Source organism: Nilaparvata lugens, chromosome 13, assembly GCF_014356525.2.
Source record: "Nilaparvata lugens isolate BPH chromosome 13, ASM1435652v1, whole genome shotgun sequence".
NCBI lineage: Eukaryota > Metazoa > Arthropoda > Insecta > Hemiptera > Delphacidae > Nilaparvata > Nilaparvata lugens.
The window spans coordinates 26,939,614-26,958,116 of NC_052516.1; the positions used below are offsets into that span (position 1 = coordinate 26,939,614).

General features: G+C 31.6%; 1 protein-coding gene across 6 annotated transcripts in view; it reads left to right on the plus strand.

The window, feature by feature from the left end:
* LOC111050348 overlaps positions 1-17,616 on the plus strand; it is a 53,341-nt gene extending 35,725 nt beyond the window's left edge. For 5 of the 6 annotated variants that reach the window (XM_039440200.1, XM_039440197.1, XM_039440199.1 and 2 more), the window contains 10 exons: positions 71-191; positions 1,136-1,389; positions 2,217-2,330; positions 3,094-3,254; positions 5,077-5,282; positions 7,015-7,102; positions 8,064-8,213; positions 9,503-9,636; positions 11,540-11,795; positions 13,546-14,471. In XM_039440200.1, coding sequence (XP_039296134.1) covers positions 71-191; positions 1,136-1,389; positions 2,217-2,330; positions 3,094-3,254; positions 5,077-5,282; positions 7,015-7,102; positions 8,064-8,213; positions 9,503-9,636; positions 11,540-11,795; positions 13,546-13,650 — 1,589 coding nt within the window. In that variant the 3' untranslated portion in view covers positions 13,651-14,471. Of the gene's footprint in view, positions 1-70; positions 192-1,135; positions 1,390-2,216; positions 2,331-3,093; positions 3,255-5,076; positions 5,283-7,014; positions 7,103-8,063; positions 8,214-9,502; positions 9,637-11,539; positions 11,796-13,545 lie in introns of all 6 variants that reach the window. The other variant, XM_039440194.1, reaches the window with a different exon arrangement.
* Positions 17,617-18,503: the final 887 nt, after the last annotated feature.

The window sequence follows — 18,503 nt, forward strand, 5'->3', positions numbered from 1 at the left end:
CAATTTCATGTTTCATACATTTAAAAGTTCTGTACCAATAATAATGATTATGAATATTGGTTAATTTCAGATATCCTCAGGAGCAATGACTTCAGTTCAAGAACAGGGATATCGACAACAACGCATACTGAATATAATTTGGAAAATGCTGATTTTGTTAGAATACACTGTGTTGCAAATGATGGTAAAAGGTGAGTACAATAAAGAACCATGATATAATTATTATTAAGCAAAAATCCCAATTAAATGCTGTGAATCACCCCGAAGACTTCAGCTACTGCAAATATTGGCAATAGGGTAAACAGCTAAATGGAAATTCGATGAGCGCTACTGTTCAAAAATTATTTGTCAGCCCGAGAATCGAACCCGGTACCTCCTGATTGCCAGTCAAGCATGATTACCCTTACACCAAAATGACAATCTCTGGATAGCAGCACTCATTTTATACGAAGCCATAGCGGCCAGCCAGTCTACAGATGGAAATTACTGAGATATTGCATTTATTCAAATGCTAATGGTTCGCACACAGCCAAGGTCAAGGAATAGGAATGGAGGAGAGGGGAATGTAATAACGTTTCAATTATCCAAGTAGTTAACACAATCACTACTAGATGGCATAGTTATTCTTAACAGCTAATGAATTAATAATAATTATTATTAATTTCTACAAAAATCCAAATTAAATGCTGTAAATCACCCCGAAGACTTCTGCTACTCCAAATATTAACAACAGGGTAAACATCTAGATGGAAATTCGATGAGCGCTACTATTCAAAAATCATGTGTCAGCCCGGTAATCGGATTTTTTTTTTCAATTCTTATACGACTATTATATATTCATACAATATAAAAGTAAACTTAATAATACGATAGAAGAAATAATCATAATATACCAATGAAAGAGTAGGTAATAATAATAATAATCAGAGTTAGAATAATCACTCTCCGTATCTGATAATTGGAGTGAAATATAACTTTAGTATATAACAGGATTGCTTATTGATTCTATCAATGAATTAAATCAATACATTTCAGATGGAGCTACCTTCATTCTATTCTAATTTTTGTACAGAACTTATTATAGTTGGTATTTTTGAATAATAGATGAATTATTCATTCTAAAAATGAATTTCAGATGGAGTAACCTTATGGCAGGAGCTAGACACGACCAAGACGTACTGGACCAATCAGGATGGGAGAAATTGCCTGACAAAACACTCAAACTCAACGTTCTTATGTTCGGATTCGATTCTCTGTCAAGAAATACTTTCATCAGAAAATTGCCGAAATCCTACGATTATCTGACAAAAGCTTTGAAATCTATCGTTTTGAAAGGGTACAATATTGTTGGGGATGGAACTCCACAGGCGCTGATACCGATTCTAACAGGTAAGAAGTTATAATTTTACCTGGAAGATTTTTAAAAGAAATTAAATTCTCTGCATAATTATAGCCACATTAATGTTGTTTTAGAGGCTCACATTGAAGGCTTGAATGACTATTCACTGAAAAGAAATGAAATTATCTGCATAATTCTATCCTTATTAATCTTGTTTTAGAAGTTTAAATTAGGGACATAAATAAACATTGACTGGAGTTTTCCACTTTCAAGAACTTGTGAGGGTGCAACTTTGTTATTTGTTGCTGTTTTATCCTTGAATTTATTTCAAAAACAAAATAATAAATTTACGAGACTGACTCTGTGTAGAACAAAGCACCGCCCTATACGATGCGGATAGGTATGCGCACTCCAATTGAAAGCATTGCATCAAATCTAATCGTCCTATCCGTCCGATGACAATCTGTGTGCGCCTACCTTTATTCTTTAATGCACTCGTAGAAGAATGTGACCTATCACAAAATTCTACAATTGCTCAATTACTTCAAAGTAAAGAACAGCATTTAGTCAAGAAGTTTTTTTATAATTTGATCATAGAAATGCTCAACTGTCTTTTTTGAAAAACCAGTTTGATTAATGTTTTTTTTTTTTAAGTAAGTACAACCTAGTGCTAAAATCTTTATTAAATTGCGCCACCTGCATTCTGACATTTTTGTAATTCAGAATATTTTTGACTTGGAACATGTACATTTTGAACCTGTGACTTTTGTTTTCTTGTGAAGCAGGCGGTAATTTCAAAGACATTTCACCAATAACCATTCTTTATTGCATTATTTTATTATATTTCCAACTATTTCAAGGTAAATTTAATTTTCAGGTAGAACTGAGCTTGAACTGCCAGACACAAGGAAACGTATGGGCTCTGAGGCGAATTACGTTAATGTTTATCCTTTTGTTTGGAACGACTATCACAATAACGGATATGTAACAGGTCTGTATTTATTTAATATTAGAATTCTCATTGAAATTTTAATATTAGAATTCTCATTAAAATTTGTCGTAAATTCTCCAAGGCTACTCAAAATATTCATCTTCAAGTGAAAGATTTCAGATCTCAGTGTTTAATGATCTTTTATTATGTTTACTCTTCATAACCTCTGGACTGTTTATTTTAAATTAAGGTTGAACGCAGTTTTGGGTGAAAGCCTGTTGTTTACACCTGAATTGTATCTATTGAATAGATAGATGAATAAATGAATTATCCAATTCTGTAATTTTGCCCTGATCAAACCTTAAACTAGAAATTAATTTAGGAATTTAGGTGTAGTAATTTATTACCAGACTAATAATAATTAGAATATTTTCAGGAACACTCATGTCTTTCCCTCCATAATTCTATGGATTAATTTACTTTATTCTATACATCTCATTTATTCTATACTATGCATTTAGTAAACACACTATTGTTTATTTTGTCATTTAATCTTTAATTTGTTTGATATGTGGGCTATCAAAACTCTACTATATTCCTCGAATATCATACAGTATGCAGTCTGTACGTTGAAATAATAATGATTCAAACCTAAAATTGAAATAGAAAACCTTTAGTTGAAAATTTAAACATCACAACTATGTTATTGTAAGAAAATAGTACCACAGGCTGTCTTGTCTGTGATAGTACTACGATATTTGCTATGGTATGAAAGCTATCAATAAGATAATAATCATTGAGGTTATTTGAATTTGTTTTGTAGGTTACATGGAAGATACTCCCGATGTTGGAATATTCACGTTTCGATTAAAAGGATTCTCGGATCAACCAACCGATTATTACCTGCATACATACTACCTGGACTTAAAAACCCAATTACACAAGCATAAACCGTTGTGTGTGGGGTCCATGCCTAGGCATAAAGTAAGTGCAAATTCATATCTATTATTATTTTTAAAATGCATTCATTTAGATATTTTAAGGCCCAGACTAGAGGACATAGTAGATTATATTAGAGGAATTAGCTCAGTAGAGATTATTTATGCACCATCTCGGTTTATTTATTTATTCATTGATTCCATTGACAATCACAAATCATTATTACAATTTTGGGAGAAGACAACTGCCATAAAACTAAACTGTCTTTCTCCCAAAATTGTTTAAACGGAGAAGAATCAGCTGTTCGTTTCAACCCGGATTGAAACACATGATAAATACAACCATATCTAAAGTTCGCGTCCCGTGACTTTGAAACGGCATATAGGCAAGGTATGGTTCGCGGGGTAATATTCACGGCTTTGCAAAAACATCAGGCTTCAGAAACCCTAGATCCCTAGATGGAGGAAGCTCCCTACACACAGAGATTCTTCATGAATGAGAGAGTTGCTACGTATTACCAGCAATGGAAAGAGCATGTAGAACGAATATCAGCTGATAGGCTGTGTTGTGCTAAAAGGACGTAACTCCAAAAAGCTCCTTGTGTATTTTTTCGGATGCAACACGTTGCTTTTGAGAAGATACAAAAGAGCATCTGTTGCTTATGGAAAGATACATTTTAAAAAATGCTCGATGTTTTTGAACGGGTAGTATAAATTGTAGTCTAGTGGCCCTCCGCCGATAGGCAAATGCTACAGGACCCGGACTGTTAAAAGTAGATGGTGCATATGACCTTGAGAAGGGGCTCAACATTATCAAGAAATGAACAATGATAACAAACTGATTTGAAATAATTGAAACAGTTTAATATCAATATAAATTGACATATTGGTTCATTTCAATATTACATCATATTCATTTATTATGTTCTTCATTATATTATATTATATATTATATAGATTTATTATATTATATATTATACAGATTATTTATTAAAATTTTATTATATATATATTCAAGTGTCCCCACACAGGATAGCCTATAGGGAACCCAAATTAGAAATTAGGAAACAATATTGTGTTTGCTTTTTGGGATGTATTCGTTTGTCTATTTATTTTGAATAAAGAACAGGATTTTATTTCGAATAAAGGAAAATCTTGGGCAGGGCCTGTTGTTCTTTTCCAAATTATTTGAAGGTTTAATAATTAAACTTTATAATGATTATATCCAATTATTGTGTATCACCAAATTCATAAATAAGATTGGAATGTTTCACTCTTTGAAAAAACATAGTACCGGTCTCACAAAAGCCTGTTACATTTTAATCGTGATCAATTTCCCAAGAATCAATTGTAGAAGGCTTTTTAAAAAAAAAAATAAAAAGAATTGTGAGAAGGCTCTTTTAAAAAAAGTCTTCTCTGATTGTGTGGGCTCTCGTGAAATTGATCACGATAAAAATTTAACAGGATTTATTTACTTATTTATTGGATAGAGTTAACAATACTGTAGTCGGAAAAGAAAAAACAGGCTTTTGCCCAAAAACTTTTTCAATTTCCTAATTTTGTCTTAAATTTACCAAATATCAAGTAGGTTATGTCCATTTCAATTTATACACTAAATCATCTATCTGAATATAAAAATCAGAATAAAACAAACAATTATTTTAAATTTAGATAGATTAATAATAAAACTTCCGTAAAAACATAAAACAAACTTCAAATTCACAAACTAATTCTATAAAAACACATAAATTTTGAGCTCGAAAATATCACGTTCACCAAGAAAGTTTTGTGCAAACGGGCTATAATATAGAGTTTACGTTTTCTCAATGCCTTGAAACTCTTTATAAATCTTATAAATTTGATAACAGGTGATGCTGGACTATGCGAGGCATATATTCACAGTGAACAAGGAGAGACCAAAATTTGTGTTCGGATTTCACGGAGAAATCTCGCATGACAGCTACAATCAAGTAGGAGCCGCTGATGACGATTTACTGGAATGGATGAAATGGTTCAATGATGAAGGACACCTCAACAATACGGTTCTTATCCTCATGAGTGATCATGGCCACAGGTAAATTATCCTTATCCTTATCCTATTCGTCGTCCTCATTAAATAGATTATATCCATTCTCATCTCAATAAAGAGTGGCGTAAATAAATAGTAAATTTTGAACATAACAGTTGGAAGCACTGTAAAGACGCTTCTAGGAATCGAGGTTGACTCTGGATTTAGGTGGTGGACGAGGTCGTGAAGCGACTTAGTAGGGCGACATTTGCTATCTCAAGATTAACGACGAGTCTGAACAATAAACTAGTATTCTCGTCTTATTATGGATACTTTCAACCTCTTCTGACATACGGCTTGAGCTTGTGGTGCTCATCAACTGGAATTGTCAGAGTATTCAAGGCACAGAAGCGTGTGGTCAGGATGATGCTGGGAAAAACCTCCCAGAACTTCTTGCAGGCCACTGTTCCAAAGTGCAAGGATTCTGACGCTTCCCTGTCTATACATACTCGAGGCTGCACTACATGGACTCAAACATAGAGCTTCCTGGGCTAGAGGATCGGATATACACGGGTACAACACGAGGTCTAGGAATTTTCTAAGACTAGATGATGCTCTTAGAAGTATTTTTTTCTAAGGTACGGTAGTCCTGATCACATGAGCAGGAAAATATTGAGATTGACTCTCCCTCCCCCCTGTTATATTTGAGATTGACTCAGAAGTTTTGTTGAAGATTGAATTGAAGGACTGGCTGATCGAAAAATCCTTTTACAGTGTAATGGAACTTTTTGAATTGAAAGGTGTTCAAAATGATGTGATTCTTGTCATCGAACTGAGTTATTTTCTGTCATTTTAATATCTTAATATTTTTTACAATGTAATGTACCAATGTAAATTTGACTTGTGTCAATATTGTATTATTGTACAATGCATGACATGAATAAAATTGAAATTGACGGCAGTTGTTGGAAATGTTGCAAAATTGATATGAACATATTGCCGTTTAGTAAGTGATATAAGTTAATAGTTTATGTTTTTATTGAATAACTATATACTTGATTGAATATTTTTTTCATCGTTTGAAACTCTAGTTCATCAAAGATAATGAGTTTTTGGCAAAATTACTGTTGAATACAGTTTCAATCGTGAATTTACATAGCAAGCGTTTCTAGACACATTAATATTTCAATAGTTACCACTCAAAATTTACAATTTACCTATTAAAAATTTTCAATTGTTTTTTCTAAAAAGTGTAATAAACTATTATTTAATTTCTATTTCCATGAAGTTTCCATTATCAATATTACAATGACCATACATTTGATAATAACTGTGTTGTAATTACGAAAATAAATTTGTTTCAAAGTTTCTGGTCTCATTCTCTTAACGAAAATTCTTCATATTGTTGGAATTGCCTTCAATTTTGTACATGTTGATCGATTTCAAGCAAATTAAAAGCCAATCTGAATCCGAACCTTTTTGTGGAATAAATCAATCTGCTGTGTTATAAGCTGTGATGAACAGGTTGATCACAAAGAATACTAGATAAATTATCGTTATGATGATAATTTTAGTGATCCTTGATTTTCATAATAATTACTATCCTATTATATCAAGCGAGCAATTTCTGTATATTCTATACTAGCAATTTCTAGCGAAATTTCTTATTTCCAATGTTGTACCATATATTTTAATTTAGTTTCAACTTACAATGTGCAAATAGCCCTCCTTTTTAACAAAAACTTAATATTGAGATACTGATTCTCTATAAGAATAATAATATTGTTTGCTAATATAGGTTTGCAGAAGTTCGTAATACTCAGCAGGGAAGACTGGAAGAACGTTTGCCTTTCTTTTCATTCGCTTTCCCTCCTTGGTTTGAAAAAGTGAGTAAATTTAAAATCATAAATTGAATTATTGTATAGTGAGGTCCATGTTATAATGGCAGTGGAGAAAGATAGGAGAACAACGTTGCCGATCCTCACTGTCTAGTCAAAGCTTTCTTGACGGTAGCTGATACAGGTTTATTAATGTAATATTAATTGTTCACCTTTGTTTAAAATAATCAATTATATTTTATGAAACTAGAAATGATATTTTTCAATAGTTTCATAACGAATTTTCATAATTTAGATAAAATATCTTGTGGATTAATTATTAATTCAGCATTGTTAAAAGCCGATCTGTTTGAAGTTCAAGTTTCAAGTTTTTATTGGGCCAGTTGAACATAGAAGTCACAATTTATTCACATTGAAGAAACTTTAAATTGCACAGGTACAACACATACAATAAACAATAATAAATAAAACAGATCAGTTAAAACAAATTTACAATTAGATCAGATAATTTAGTGGTCTCCTGTACTTTGACTCTGGCAACAGAGCAAACCGAGAGAGAGATAGCGCTATCCGCTTTGTTGAATGATAGACAAGGATAGCAATACGATTGGTAATCAAACACTACCATTATAAAGTGGACCTCACTCCCCTACCGATGATTTGATTCTTCTAGCTACCAATGATAATGGTTAGTAGCCGTCTTACTGGTTATTTACTTATTGAAGTTAAGTGAAAGAGTGGACATTACTGTCAAGTGTCCAATCTTCGTTACCACATCAAATAAAAAAGTCATTCTATTCTATCTAAGTCATTCTATTTCATGCTTAACTTACATTTTTCCATTTTGTGGTTCACATTTCAATATGTCGAATTCATTATTCAAATTTATGTTGCATAAACAAAAAGTGTTTTACTTTAATTTCTCAATTTTGTTTGTTTTGTATTATTTTATGCTTTGTTGTAGATATTATTATTGTTTAAAGTTAAAATTCAATTCAATATTTCGCAGTTACACCCCGAAGCAGCGAGAAATTTCAAAATAAACTCGGAACGTCTTACTACGCCGTTTGACATTCATTCCACACTGATGAACATTCTGAAATTTGAAGGAGCTGATATGGGGGACATCAGTCAGAGATCGATCAGTTTATTCAAGGAGGTTAGTATGAATCATGTATGGTAGGCTCAAAAAGTTATAGATAGTGAGCAAGCACTTTATTCACAACCCAGTATTGTAATAGTGTAGTAAAAGTATATAGTGAAAGCAGAAACAAATAATAAGGTATATCAAACTTTAATTCTATCTCAAACGGTATCTTATTCACTCAATGTTAATAGTACCTAAGTGAAGTATGCTATTTCAATAATAGCTGGTATCCCTATAAAAAAAGTGGTGAATATGATTGTATAGTAAAATATATTTTAATAACGTTTTCGAACAAAACCATTTTTATAACATAAATTGTGTGTGAAAAATATGTTACTTATTATTTCAATGAATAATCAATAATCTACTATATTTTCCGTATTTTTTTGTATTTCTCCGGGCATTGTTTCCTCTATTGTTCTCAAGTATTCTCATTCTATACAATAAATAATTCACTAGAATATTTATTTTATGAGTAACTGTGAATGCTTTCATAGAGAAAATATAACATAAGAAGATATCCCATGGTATAGGGCTTTTATGTTCCAATTTTCACTCAAATTGATAGTCCTAATAGTTATTTTTCGTGAAGTTATGTGACACTGGTAGTCTCTCATACTGTGACGTTATTACACTGTCACCCGGCCAAAACAGTAATAATAGATAGTATTCAACAGTGATCGGCTTGAGTTGAAAAAAAATCTTGAAATTTGGAACATAAACAACCTATACCATGGGATATATTTTCTCTATGATACTGTACTGTGAATATTTTCTGTACTGTTTTCTAATTATATTTTCTAATTTTCTTTATTGTTTACTGTACTGTTCCCTGTATCGCTCCCTGTATGTTGGATTAAATTAAATTTATATAAACAGCTGTGGTTTTATGTCAATTGTAAAGTTTTTAACTGAAAAATATCTAGTTCGATTCAAAATTTAGACTTTTCGAATAATTATTAAGTTACTGTTCTAGATTTTTTGATTCTAGACTCTGATACTATCTATCTGATTCAAAATTTGCTCGTTTTTCTGAGTATTGAAGAGCGTAAATTGTATTTTGAAAAGTGAAAGTGACATAACCAACATTTTGATTTGGGCAGTATAGTACAAATGGAACAGTTTTAGACATGAGCCTGTTGTGCCTTTCTTCATGTTAAGTATTTGTACCCAATGTGATAAATAAATATTTGTTCTTAGTCATTATTTCTCATACATCATAATATTATTTGAAAGTTTAAGTCTGTGATGATATTGATTCAATAACTCATGTTATTACTAATCAATATTTCAAATTCCAGGTTCCAAAGGAAAGATCGTGTATTGATGCTCATATTGAGCCCCACTGGTGTGCTTGCTTGGATTGGGAGAAGATTGATCCGGGGACTTCAATAATCCAGAAGGCAGCTAAAACACTAGTGGATGCAATCAATGAGTGAGTTTCATTCAGAGTTATTATAAAAATTATTTGAATATTCCCAAACCATTCACAGATTGCAACAAAGTAGTAAATGGACCTTCATATGGGTTGATAGAATTGGCTAACTCGGAACTCGCTGACTCCATGTTAAACTGCCATATGAACCAATTCTACACCGATTAGAGCAGTTTTGATTGATACGGCACATTAGTCAAGTTTTCCTTAAGTTTGTGTAGAATGAATGTATTTTGCAAAACTTGGTCAAGTTTTTAAGAATAGAAACTTGAATCAATCTAGATCTTTCTTCAAGTTTTGTTGATTCAATTAGATTTTAAAGAGTTGAACTTGCATATAAAAACAACAAGATAATAGAGTATGTTGCAAGAACAGTATGAAAGTAAGAAAAAACTTTGAGATTTATTGGATTTTTATTCATAATTATTTAATACTTTTTCGCTGAGGCTATAAAAACTTGAATTCAAATAAACTTGACTTCAAGGTTTAAAAATCGTCCATTCTACTCAAACGTTAAAAAATCTTGAATTCAAGCTTTAGGCAGGGAGTACACCGGTTAGTCAAGACAAGACTAGTCAAGATTAGTCACGTATAGTCACAACACTTCACATAGTTTCTTATGAAGACATGTCTAATTGCAATGACTAATCAGTGTGAGTTGCGTCACAAGCAACAATGTAAAGTATTGTGACTAAGCGTGTCTGATCATGTCTTGTCTTGACTAACTGGTGTACGCCTAGCCTTAGGGTGAGAACATACAGTGGAGCTATCGAGTGAAGCTGGAGCTTCAATAGATGCATCACTGTCCCTTCGCCCTCCACTATCTATATTTTGATGCGTTTAACTACATTAACAATGTTGAACCCTCTTAAGGTGGGGTTTCGTTTGTGCGTTAACTCACGACATCGATGACGACAGTCATTTTTGTCTGATGACATTCATATTGACCAAATTTCAAATGTGCTAGAAAAGCTGATCAAATAACTTTTCGTTATTTGTGTTTATTATCCACGAATCAAAAAAATTAGAATAATATCAACATATTGCCATTTGGAAGTACCGGGTGTTTCAAAAGGAATGACCCAATTTTAAACAGTTTATTTATTTTTAAAAAAATGTGCACACAAACCAATTATACATCAAATTACTCACTGAAGTATAAAGTTTATGATGATGCATTATAAGTGCTCTATGCGCCCTCCTTTTGAGGCTCGGACGACATCTAGACAGTAGCCAAATTCATCCCAGACTGTTTGCAAGATGTCTTCTCGGACTGTAGCTATTGCATTCATCAGCAGTAACTACTGCAGTTATCCTGGGTTTTAGCTATTCAATATCAAACTTCACAATATAGCTACTCTCTCTCTCCCTCTGAGGGAGGAACAACGTTAAAGATCGTGTTTATGTTCCTCACTCAGCACTTGATATTGAGGAGCTAAAAACCAGGATAACTGATGCAGTAGCTACAGTCCGAGAAGACAGACATCTTGCGAACAGTCTGGGATGAATATGGCTACTGTCTAGATGTCGTCCGAGCCTCAAAAGGAGGGCGCATAGAGCACTTGATGTGAGTACTTACAGTGAGTAATTTGATGTATTGGTTTGTGTGCACAATTTTTTAAAATAAGTATAACTGTTTAAAATTGGGTCATTCTTTTTTTGAAACACCCGGTATAAATCAACCTCCCTTTTTAAAACATAACCAAAAAAATTTTTTTAGGTTATATAGACAAATTGAAATCTATCCAATCTGACATCCTTACTCTGTCGTGGTCGACAACGGTATTTAAGCACGAACCAAACCCCACTTTAAGCTACTTTCGTTGCTTCACTATGCTTCAAGCATTAGTATCAATTCATCAATATTCTGAATTGAGGAATTAAATAAGTTGAATTGTTCCAGGTACAACAAGAAATACTCGAATCTGTGCGAACAGCTGTCTCTGAACTCGGTGCTGTGGGCAGCCAAGCTACTGCCCAGCAAGGCGGTGCAAACATTCAAGCAGTCAGCAGACATGGATGGATTTGTGCCCGATCTCAGTGGAAAGTTGGAGATCACCATGGAATTGTATCAGATCAAAATATCCGTTTTGCCAGGTGGAGGGCTTTTTGAGTCATCCCTCACTTACATGGTCAAAGACGATGCGTTTTCGTTGAAGGTATGTCAATTTATTCTTTTTTTTACTTTCCTTGCCCTATTACCATAGGTAAGGAAAGTATTGCTTTCCGAAAAAAAATTAAGGTACCCGAATTTCTAAATTTCTGTACGTTTCAAGGTCCTCTGAGTCCAAAAAAGTGGTTTTTGGGTATTGGTCTGTGTGTGTGTGTGTGTGTGTGTTGTGTGTGTGTGTGTATGAGTGTATGTGCGTCTGTGTACACGATATCTCATCTCCCAATTAACGGAATGACTTGAAATTTGGAACGTAAGGTCCTTACAATATAAGGATCCGACACGAACAATTTTGATCAAATGCGATTCAATATGACGGCTAAAATGGCGAAAATGTTGTCAAAAACCGGGTTTTTCGCGATTTTCTCGAAAACGGCTCCAACGATTCTGATTAAAGTTATACCTGAAATAGTCATTGATAAGCTCTATCAACTGCCACAAGTCCCATATCTGTAAAAATTTCAGGGGCTCCGCCCCATCTATGCAAAGTTTTATTTTAGATTCTCAATTATCAGGCTTCAGATACAATTTAAACAAAAAAAATTGAGTGGAAAAGATTGGGCATGAGAATCTCTACAATTAATGTTCAGTAACATTTTCACCTGAAATCAAAAATAAGCTCGAAATTCGAGAAAATGTGATTATCCAATTTCAAACTGTTGGCAATTGTTGATTCTATTGAATGATTCACTATGAAGAGATAGCAGACCTCGTGTGTCTCCAGCGTTATTGCCCTGTCACCAGCTGGCTCAAATCTTTGAATAGTAGACTTGAGATGTGCGGGAACACTAGCGTCAGTTGATCAATTTTCATAACGGCAAGGAAAGTTGTGTGAGTGCGCCACACCAAATTTTTTACAATGAAGCACACATTGGAAGAGAAAAACTAAGAATACCTTGTACTATTCTCTCTGTACTATATCTCCCAAAATTAGGTTTCATTCATGTTTTAAAAGGATTAAGGGCCGGGTTCCGAGCTCGGGATTTGGCTAAGTTGTAGACTTCGAACAGCTGGAGTCAGAAAATTGGCTTTCCGAAACGGGGCGTAGTCGCAGTCTATGTTTGAATTAAATTTCGAAAAACAAGAAAATTGAACACAAAATAAAATAGAGAGAAAATAATGTAAAAAGCTTCAGCTATTTTTAATTAAATTTTTTTACAGGATGGAGATTGATCTCTGATTCATTAATGTTTCATTTGCTGAAATTTTGTTGGAATGTTCAGCGTGAGTTGGAATATTTAAATAGGAGAATAATCGAGATTTACAATATTCATGTATTTCGGTCTAACCACTCATATACTTTGTATTGAAATATTTGAGTATGCACTTTACCTTATAGGGCTACTACAATATTGATAGAATGTAATAAAAATTCTCATGTACCATTCTGAAATGTTTTATTCAATCAACGCAACTTTTTGCCACTATCAATAGCCATTTTCAAGTGGGAAAATAAAGACTTTAATTATTTATTGATTCATACAAGTAGGCTTACATCATCAAAAATGATAAGGGTAGGAAAATAAGGTAACCTTGAAACCTATTTTAGACTACCTATAAATAAAACTTGATGGCTATGAATAGTCGAAATATGTTGTGCTGAATAAATATAACATTTCAAAATGGTACAAATGGAATTTTTATTCCATTATACGGTATTTGAGTTTAAATTTCACAAGGAAATTGTCTTTCTTGAATGATGTTACCTCAGTTATTTGACCTTCCTATTCTATTTTCAGATTGAAGAAGTGAGCAGGATTAACAAATACGGAGCTGCCGCTCGATGCATAGAAAATACACAGGAGCAACTAAGAAAATTCTGCTACTGTAAGGATGATGCATAATAAATAATAATTGAGAAAAGTATGAGGAAGAATGTTAGGAAGAAGAGAGGGAGAGAGAAATCAACAAAGAAAATTTCTTTTAAAATATTGGATTCAAAATAACTTAACTGTGTAAAACAGTTTTGAAAAAGGGCACAAAATGATTATAAGTTCATTACAATTCATTGTAGGTTCAACCAGTATTCATTTTTACATTTATTTTACTTTTGTATTTGTACAAAATATTGGAAGGAAACGCATACTAGTATGTCAAACCAATGATGTGAACAAAACACTACCAAATATTCTTATTGCATATTAATTGTGATTATAGTATAGGCTAGTTCTAGTTGTTTTATTGAAGACTTGAAAACTATCAATTTTTATGAATACCAACTGTGCAATGAGTTGTTTATAACTATTGAATAATCAGTCATTGTTTACTAATATCTTTTATTAGTATTCTACTTTTTAAAAGTTTTTTATGTAAGTTGAAGTTACATGCGGTGATTTGCAAAACTTTTCCTCTGTGAAGTATAGTGGAAATATTGAAATGTTTTTTAAACCGAGAAAATGACCGTCATAAACCTATTCTTAGAATAACGAAAGCGTACTCAAAAATTAAAATTGTCAATAAATAATTTTCTAGAAATATCACTTGAAAGTCTACTTATAATTTTATTTGTGATAGAATGATAGTGAGAAAAGAAATGAAACCAAGAGGTTTCACGAAAAATTCTCAAAAAATGACATGATCATTCTCGAGAATGATTCTTCCTGTAATTTAAATAAAGAGATTTTACTAGCTCAATATAGTTGCCAAACTAAAAAAATAATCAAAATTATAACTTCAATTCTATTGGAGGAGGTGATGATTGATAACTATCCAAATCAAAGAAAATGATTGAATGTTCTCACAACCATATTGGATCGCGTTTGTATCGTTAATTGTTATTAGAATTATTTTAATTATATCATGTGACCTGGCTGGCTCAAGTCTAGTGTAACAAAATAGTACAATTAATATTGCTGTATGAGAATACTTTAAATTGTCACAACCGCGTGTTCCTTGAAGCAACAAGGAACTAGTTTTTGTTGTTACACTGTCAACAACAGATCATCTCTGTAAAAGGGATGAATGCAAAATGTAGACGGTCAAGAACGTTAAGATAATAATTCTTTGTATGTGATAAACATATATTCTTGTCCATAATAATTCTTGTTGACATTGAACTATTTTCTCGCCTATTTTTTATGTATTATTCAATTGCGTAGACGTAGACTTATTATTTTTTGGTATTATCTATAATTTATAATGAATTGTAAGTTTATCTCTAACAATAAATGATTCCAAGGCCATAATAGTTCACTAGTCCACTTGATAATACTTGATTTCAATATGATTTCATTTTGTAGTTATTAGTATTTACTTTTTGTGTAGTTGAGAAGTTGATATTGTGGTAATTAATCATATTGAATGAAAAAGACTAAGAAATTGTCAAAAAACCACTGATTTATTGATAATTAGAAAGACCGGTTTCGGTTATTACACCATTGTCAATCTCTGATAAACTATTATTCCTTATCAGAGATTGACAATGGTGTAATAACCGAAACCGGTCTTTCTAATTATCAACAAATCAGTGGTTTTTTGACAATTTCTTAGTCTTTATTATTCAATATTAGTATTTAGATATTATAATTTTATTAATTTATCTGTACAATGAAACTTTCATGATTTAGGATTGGGGTTGAAGATAGTCTTAGGCATTAGATAAGCACCCCATGTTAAGATTTATTAAAATTAAAAATTATCATGTTTTTGGAAAATTGGTCATTGAAATTTCAATTCACGTTTCCATTCTATGTTCACCATTAACTTGAATCAAATCGGATAGCTCATTTGAAATTTAATTGCTCACTTTTTTAAAATTAATTTATAAAAATGAAATTTTTGGTGTGGGTTGAAATGTGTCAGTGTTTATTCAGAAAGTTGATAGCTTTTATCAGGCTATTCAATATTCAAATGCCATCGTTTTATGCTAGTTGCTAGATGAAACTACTTCTATTGAGTTACATTGAATGTAGTTTCAAAAAATCGTTTTATTATGATAGATTGTTATGTGAAAACTATCGAAATATTGTATCTTTAGTATTTGTTCATTTTGTGATAATCTGATTTATACAACATTTATATATTTATTACGGTATGTGATTAAGTAGAAGCAGATCTGCATAAATTTCCACTAACTCTGTATTTTCATCATTATTTGAAAGTAGACTACTACAAAATTAGAGAAATCATAGATCAAACTAGCTCTAAAAAATATTTCAAAGTACCATATTGAAAATAAACGGACGAGTTGCTAGCATTATTTTATTTCCCAATTAGTCTACATTTCATCCAATGTTGAAGATTTTTTATGAATACATTTTTGTCGCCGATTGAAACTAACGACATGATGAACTTTATCAAATATAATAACTTTTGTAGATTTAAGATGAGTAATTAATGTACCAAGCTTTTATTATTTATTCATATTGAGATACAATGAGAAATATCAATAATATACATTCCAAAAATATTAAACCCCCAATAGTGGAGAAGTTTTTCACAAGAGCATGAATGTCAAATATGTATTTATAGGAACTTTTCAATTAAAAATGCTTAATCAATCTATTCTGAACCCCAAATGTAATTGTAGCTTTAGAGATAACTTGATCAATTCATTATCTAAGCATGTTGAGCCCAACTATTTTTATCTTGATTAATTATTCTGACATTTGTAAAAATTAATCTGTGATATATATATTATTATTTTTCAATAATGAAGTTGGTCGGATTCTGATTATACATATTTCTGTTTTATAAAATATTTCATATCATTTGGCACTGTTATACCACATCAAATATGATTATATTCACGATAAATATTTTTGAAAATTAATAACAAAATGCATAAATAATGTAGCCTACGTACTAAATTTTTTTCAAAACTGATTCATGGATTAAATGTATTTTCTTTATGAATTATTCAAATAATAAAATATTTATATTTATATAGAGACATTATTTCAAAAGACAGTCGACACAATAGACTAATTATCTGTGTGAGAATAGTTTTCATTTTTTGACTTCATAAGCATTTAGAATCGACTTTACAGCAGTCATAAAACTTGATAAATCTATTGTCTATAAAACATTCTTATGAAATAAACTTACAAATCACTGATCAAAAATAGTTTACTTTCGTGCCAACCAACGAATGCATTTAAATAATTATTTATCAAATCACGAATACATTGTAAATATAGATTATTTTTTATTGTCAAGATATACATACATAGGAAGAAATAGTTACATTAGAATATCTGGTACACTATTCTAGAGAGGTAATAACGACTTTGATATATTTAAAAACGGTAGTATAAAGTAGTATCATCTAGAATTATTCTTAGCTACAAACGCATTGAAATCAAATCAGTAATATTCAATAATTATTATTGATAGTATTTAAACTTTCAATTTTATAGTAATAGTAAATCGAGTCAAAATGTAGATTAGGTTCTGGTGATTTAATGATAGAACAATTTTGCGTTTATATTAAATCTTTATTTTTTATAATTAAATTAACGAGTTCCTCATTTATATTTATAAGGGTAGAATGTTTCTGTCAAGTTATTTTTCGTACTCTTATACCAAATGAAATACTACTTATTTCTACTAGTATTTTTTAACGAGGAATTTTTTACAGAAGACTATATTTAATTCAATGGTGGTTCTATTTAGTATGAATGAGTTGTATAATGTGTCTTTCTTTTTGTGTACTATTCTGTTGAAAATAATGTGAAGTTGTCAATTTTTGTAATGGAGTTTAAGCATTTCATAATTTACCGATTTTAAAGGTATAGTATTCAACGTTTTTGTGATATTCAACAAAATTGTTTGAAAAGGTGTCTCAAATAAAAGTATTGTGATTATCTGAATGCTATTGCAGTTTTACTATATCAACCGACATTCCTTTTACTGCAGTACTGGTATTCGAATTTCAGTTGCATCAACCAAAAAACTGGTGTGGCGCACTCACACAACTTTCCTTGCCGTTATGAAAATTTATCACCTGACGCTAGTGTTCCCGCGCATCTCAAGTCTACTATTCAAATATCCAAGCCAGCTAGTGACAGGACAATAAGGCTGGAGACACACGAAGTTTGCTATCTCTTCATAGTGAATGATCTAATAGAATCAACAGTTGCCAACAGTTTGTAATTGAAATAATAACATTTTCTCGAATTTCGAGCTTATTTCAATTTTAGGTGAAAATTATACTGAACATTAATTGAAGAGATTTTCATGCTCAATCTTTTCCACTTGAAATTTTTTGTTTAAATTGTATCTAAAGCCTGATAATTGGGAATCTAAAATCAAACTTTGCATAGATGGGGCAGAGCTCCTGAAATTTTTACAGATATGGGACTTGTGGCAGTTGATAGAGCTTATCAATGACTATTTTAAGTATGAATTTGATCAAAATCGTTGGAGCCGTTTTCTAGAAAATCGCGAAAAACCCTGTTTTTAACAACATTTTCACCATTTTATCCGCCATCTTGAATTGCATCAGATCGAAATTGTTCGTGTCAATACAATAGTGAGGTCCACGTTATAATGGCAGTGTATAAAGATAGGAGAAAAACGTTGCCGATCCTCAGTCTTGTAAATGCCTTCTATAGACGGTAGCTGATAAAGGTTTATTGATGTAATATGAACTGTCCATTCTCGTTTAAAATAATCAATTATATTTTATTGAGCGAGAAATTATATTTTTCAATAATTTCATAATTAAGATGAAATATTTTGTTAGTTAATTATTAAT